This window comes from Triticum dicoccoides, chromosome 2A (genome assembly GCF_002162155.2).
Source record: "Triticum dicoccoides isolate Atlit2015 ecotype Zavitan chromosome 2A, WEW_v2.0, whole genome shotgun sequence".
NCBI classification, from domain to species: domain Eukaryota; kingdom Viridiplantae; phylum Streptophyta; class Magnoliopsida; order Poales; family Poaceae; genus Triticum; species Triticum dicoccoides.
In genome coordinates this window covers 215,840,773-215,846,692 of record NC_041382.1, presented here as the reverse complement: position 1 = coordinate 215,846,692, position 5,920 = coordinate 215,840,773, and the positions used below count along the sequence as shown (strand labels likewise).

Below are 5,920 nucleotides of genomic sequence, written 5' to 3'. Positions count from 1 at the left end.
ATGCAAAGTTAATAATGATGCAACTTATTTGTGGCACTGCCGTTTAGGTCATATTGGTGTAAAAGCATGAAGAAACTCCATGCTAATAGGCTTTTGGAATCACTTGATACTTGCGAACCATGCCTCATGGGCAAGATGACTAAGACTCCATTCTCCGGAACAATGGAGCGAGCCACTGACTTATTGGAAATAATACATACCGATGTATGCAGTCCGATGAGTGTTAAGGCTCGCGGCAGGGTATCGTTATTTTCTAACCTTCACAGATGATTTAAGCAGATATGGATATATCTATTTAATGAAACATAAGTCTGAAACATTTGAAAAGTTTAAAGAATTTCATAGTGAAGTGGAAAATCATCGTAACAAGAAAATAAAGTTTTTATGATCTGATCGTGGAGGTGAATATTTGAGTTATGAGTTTGGTCTTCATTTGAAACAATGTGGAATAGTTTCACAACTCACGCCACCTGGAACACCACAGCGTAAATGTGTGTCCGAACGTTGTAACCGTACTTTATTAGATATTGTGCGATCTATGATGTCTCTTACTGATTTACCACTATCGTTTTGGGATTATGCATTAGAGACAGCTGCATTCAGGTTAAATAGGGCACCATCTAAATCCGTTGAGACGACACCGTATGAACTATGGTTTGGCAAGAAATCTAAGCTATCATTTCTTAAAGTTTGAGGTCGCAATGCTTATGTGAAAAGGTTTCAACCTGATAAGCTCGAACCCAAATCGAAGAAGTGTGTCTTCATAGGATACCCAAAAGAAATTGTTAGGTACACCTTCTATCACAGATCCATAGGCAAGATCTTTGTTGCTAAGAATGGATCCTTTCTAGAGAAGGAGTTTCTCTCGAAAGAAGTGAGTGGGAGGAAAGTAGAACTTGATGAGGTAGTTGTACCTTCTCCCGAATTGGAAAGTGGTTCATCACAGAAATCAGTTCCAGTGATTCCTACACCAATTAGTGAGGAAGCTAATGATGATGATTATGAAACTTTAGATCAAGTTACTACCGAACCTCGTAGGTCAACCAGAGTATAGTTCGCACTAGAGTAGTACGGTGGTACGGTAATTCTTTCTGGAAGTCATGTTACTAGACCATGACGAACCTACGAACTATGAGGAAGCGACGATGAGCCCATATTCCGCGAAATGGCTTGAGGTCATGAAATCTGAGATGGGATCCATGTATAACTCTTGAGAGTTGCTAAACCACTATCTAGTTTTTTGTCTGTAGGGTTTTCTCTCGGTGGATTAACTCTAATATTTGGATAGAGGGTGCTATGACAAATCGTCAAAATCACGCGGAGCAACCAACCTTCTCGGAAGCTGCGAGGTGTCTATTTATAGTCGGAGTAATCCTGAGGGGGAAATGGCCATTTAGGACACAACGTCTAGCCAATGGTCAACGGACACGTATCTAACGGTCTGATTTCAAATGCATCTGACAACTTTACTTGAGGAACAAGTAAAGCCGACTCCTCGGTTAGAGCATTTGTCTCGTAGCCCAGAAGATCATCGCCTCTAGCTGACAAGTAAATGTCTTGGAACACAAAAAGATTTTTCTCACATCTCACTTAGGATATGTTTCGGTTAAGCATCAAAGAAACATAAGTTTCGAAACACTACGACACCTCTTAGTAGTACGGTGATCATGGGACTCAAATAAGAGAAAAATAACTACAAAAGAAAATGCTACATCTTTCTTCATCCTCTTTCTTCTCCACTGCAGTCAATCGTCTTGGACCGAACTCTATATCAATTGCTTTACATCAGCAGTTTTTAGAGGTCACTTTCGTCACGCAATATCTTCGATAGCAATCTTCTCAATTGGCTTAGAATTCTTCTCAGTCGCACAAAAAATAATCTTTCGAGTTTATATGAAACTCCTAAGAACTCCAGGGACCTAATCTACGGGTGCGCGCTACCAAACACATTAGTCCTTCATTGTTCCTGTCCAACAATCTTCAAAACTTTTAGGACACTTAATTGCACCAACACTTGTCTTACGTTAAACATACAAAACTTTGACTACGTATTTATTTGAATATTTAGATTATAAACTTATGTTTTTATGCATAGATTGTTGTATAGGAGTATTTTTGAATTTTATAGGGGAACAAATACTGCAATATAAACTGTGAACCAACTTATGATTGGATGATTAGGAGGACAGTGACATCCGCAACCTAACAGAGTTTAAGTCATAGCCTCGACGTTGGTGCTCACATTCTTCTGGATTTATTCTAGGACTTTCGGCGACGTGCGTTCAGTGGAAGGAGACGTTCTCGTCGACTACGAAGGCGTATGTGACATCAATCTCAAAATGACGTGCCAGCTCAGTTTCTCGGATATGCTCGGGTAGGATGTGTGTGCGTACTTGCATTCATACGAGTGAGTGTATATGCGTATGTATGATCATTGTACTACGTTCGAAAATAAACCACAATATAAACTACATAAACTATGTTTTTTTTGCGAGATATCTAAACTATGGTTAATATTACATCTACTCGGCGCCTTAAATACTAAGGACCCAATTAACTTTCTAAAGGATACAGGGGCATTTTTTCCAACTAAAGAAAAAGGGATACAGGGGCATTTATTTTTTGAGATCAGGATAGGACCAAATTAATAATTTTCTAACTTGACACAGCATTTTCCAGAAATACATAAAAGGAAAGCAATAGAAATAGATGGATACGTATCCGTGGCTGGACGCAATTAACATCGCAGGCAAGGCAGCGGTACTCTGGACTCCGGGAGGTAGGAGGCGGTGAGATCCGGGGGCACACCTTTCTAGTCGAGACGACGAAAAGAAGAGACCTCCCCACATAAATCTCACCTCTCTCCTTCCCCTCGCTCCAGATCTCTCCGCACCCGGCAGATCCGACCACCCGGCGCGCTGCCACGTCGTCATCATCGGCAGCCATGATCTCCTCGAGCAAGCTGAAGTCCGTCGACTTCTACAGGTATCATTCGCTTCCCTTCCGATCTCCAGATTAGCGGCGGGATTCGGTGAATGTGGGGTTTGGTTCAGTCGGATTACTGTCTGTATTCGGGGGATTGGCTACGAATTGATGTATTTAGTTCGAGCTTGGGTACTCGCCAGTAATGATTTACGTCTGTTTCTGGAGAACTGCACCGTAGATGATATATGTTCGAACGTGGTAATACCGAAAATGCAAAATTGACAGTATGCTGTAATGGTGGTCGGTGGGGGACCTTTTTGCTGGCATTGTGCAGGTGCTGTTTTTGAGTTTCTACTGAAGTGGTAACGTATTGAGATATATTTTTTTGTTTTGGCTGTCTGCAGGAAAATTCCTAGGGATTTGACGGAGGCATCACTATCTGGTGCTGGATTATCCATATTTGCAGCACTGGCAATGGTGTTTTTGTTTGGAATGGTTTGTTTCCAGTTTCTGTTCTGTTATCAACTATACTGTACTTCTTGTATCACGGAAGTCGTGGCTGGAGTGGAAACTTACGAGGTTGCTCAAGCAAGGCGGTAGCCCTTTCTGCCAATGTCGAGGTAGCCAAGAGTGTAGGGTGGTGTAGCCGTGGTCGAGGTAGCCGTGCAAGGGACGCCATGGTCGATGTTGAGTCGGGGTGGCCGGTGTCGAGGTAGTCGCCGTGGCCCGGGAAGAAGAGCGGCAGCGGCGGCTAGGTTAGGAGCGTGGCGACGGTGCTCGAAGTAGGCGAGGAAGAACCTGACAACGTGACGAAGACCGTCCGCGCGCCTAGGAAGGTGGCGCGGCGCATACCACACAGAAGTTGACGCGCGTGGACAGCAAAGTGGACCGCATGCCGCAGCGCTATGACCCGAAGGGGCGACGCAGCGGCAGTGTGCGGGTCGGGGCGACGGCGGGCAGGGAAGACCTCAGGGTGATGGGCTACGCAGCGGCAACGTGAGGGTCGGTGTAGCCACGGGGACGGCCTGGAGCGGACGGCCTCAGGGCAGTGGTGGACCGCGGGCCGCGGTACTATGGCCCGAAGGGGCGACGCAGCGGCAGCGCGCGGGTTGATGCAACCGTGGGAACAGCCTTGGGGCGGCGACGTGGACAGCGTGCCACGGCACTATGGCCCGAAAGGGCGACGCAGTGGCGGCGCGGGTTGGTGCAGCCACGGGGAAAACCACGGGGCGGCGCGCTGTTTCCTAATAATCACGATACTCAACACCTTTGTTTAAGTGATTAATTGGTCTGCTACTATTCGGTTTGCTGTAGTACTTAATTGCTACACCATTTCAAGTTATGTAGTCCAAAATAACCCTTTCAAATGAACTTTTATTTATTTATCATCAGAGCATCAACATGGTGCCATAGATTATGAGCAACTATGATCATGGGAACTTGAAGCTAGGCAGTGTGATGACATCACATGGTGTACTAGTTACTCTGGAACCAATGCATCCCTTGGGTCCTCATTGGTTAATCATTGCAATTTCTGCACTTGCTAGCAATTTTGAATAATGTTTACATGATCTTGTATTCTTGATCTTTAAATTTATATTGCAATATATGATGAGGTTACTTTCATCTAAAGCTGTTAAATTGTTGTTGCAGGAGCTGAGTAGTTACTTAGCAGTCAATACCACCACATCTGTAATTGTTGACAGGAGTTCAGATGGGGAGTTCTTACGGATAGATTTTAACTTGAGGTGAATTTGGTAGCATTTCGCGAGCATTATTGAATACATAGTTTAAACCTGAACCTTTGTGTTTCATCAATAATTCTTCTTTCTGTTGCCCTTTGTTTTGCGGACACTTCATGGAATTTGTCTTCCACCTAATGCATGTCTGCTCTTCTAAAACTAATGACTTGCTATTGTTATTTACCTGTTACCAGTGCGCAGTTTATATATGCAGCACAAGACATGTCACTGCGTGTTTCTTGATGTTTTTACTCTTCTCTGAATCCTGTCAAGAAGCATCTGATGTGTACTTAGGTTAATAGTCTTGCCGTCAACTAGTTTTCCAAATCCAACCATTTTAATTTTGTTCATAGCATAATAGGTTTATGGCATCCATTATTATCTTTTTTCCTCCTAGTCTACATATGCATCTGAGATCTATTATTGGAACTGGTGCTCCATGTTTTTGGGAAAAATTCAAGCACTAGCCAGATTTTCATTTGTTCGTTTGCACACCATATTTCATAGTAAGTGGTATACACTAGCCTAGCCGTCTGTTTGGATTTCAGATTGATATTTTTTGTTTTTGATGGGATGACTATGTTAATAATGATAGGCAGCACAGCCTTATTATTCCCTTGATTGTTCACTATGTGGCTTTTGCATTTTGCAGCTTTCCTGCGCTTTCATGTGAATTTGCATCAGTTGATGTCAGTGATGTGCTGGGAACAGTAAGATTCGATCTCTTCCTACAGTGCTTTATATGCTCTCTTCTAGTTCCGATAATGCAACATTATATAAAATGTGTCTTCCTTTTTGTATGAATAACCTAAAACGGGGAAACAGAATCAGGTCTTATGCTTTCCGTAATCATTTTGTTGAGTACCTTATTACGTTGCTTGTTGAAAATCATTTTACACTAGATTTATGTGTTGGAAAATTTCATCTTCATGCGGTGTACTTTAAAACTCCTGGTTATGAAAATCATCGCAACTAACCCGCTCGCAACAGAATTCACATAATTTTAGGCCTATGTAGCAGCTAAGTATGCCAATTTGCCACCGGTCAGATAAAAAAAGCTCCCAAGATGATAGAAGGCCCAACATGTGAACCAAACACTTGCCCAGACAGAAATCCGGGAAAACTAAATTATAGTACTCCCTCCGATCCAAAGTAAGTGTCGCATCGTAGGGAGTATCTTTTTTTGGCTTCCTCCTACAACCATCTCTCTCTCTCTCTCTCCCTCTCTCTCTCTCCCTCTCTCCCTCTCCCTC

At 43.1% G+C, this 5,920-nt stretch overlaps 1 protein-coding gene across 2 annotated transcripts in view; it reads left to right on the top strand.

The window, feature by feature from the left end:
* Window positions 1-2,741: 2,741 nt before the first annotated feature.
* The window catches only part of LOC119354289 (protein disulfide isomerase-like 5-4), a 7,207-nt gene continuing 4,028 nt past the window's right edge, over window positions 2,742-5,920 (top strand). Inside the window, exons 1-5 of one of the 2 annotated variants that reach the window (XM_037621008.1) lie at window positions 2,742-2,789; window positions 2,882-2,985; window positions 3,330-3,420; window positions 4,579-4,673; window positions 5,320-5,377. In XM_037621008.1, coding sequence (XP_037476905.1) covers window positions 2,945-2,985; window positions 3,330-3,420; window positions 4,579-4,673; window positions 5,320-5,377 — 285 coding nt within the window. In that variant the 5' untranslated portion in view covers window positions 2,742-2,789; window positions 2,882-2,944. Of the gene's footprint in view, window positions 2,986-3,329; window positions 3,421-4,578; window positions 4,674-5,319; window positions 5,378-5,920 lie in introns of both variants that reach the window. The other variant, XM_037621007.1, reaches the window with a different exon arrangement.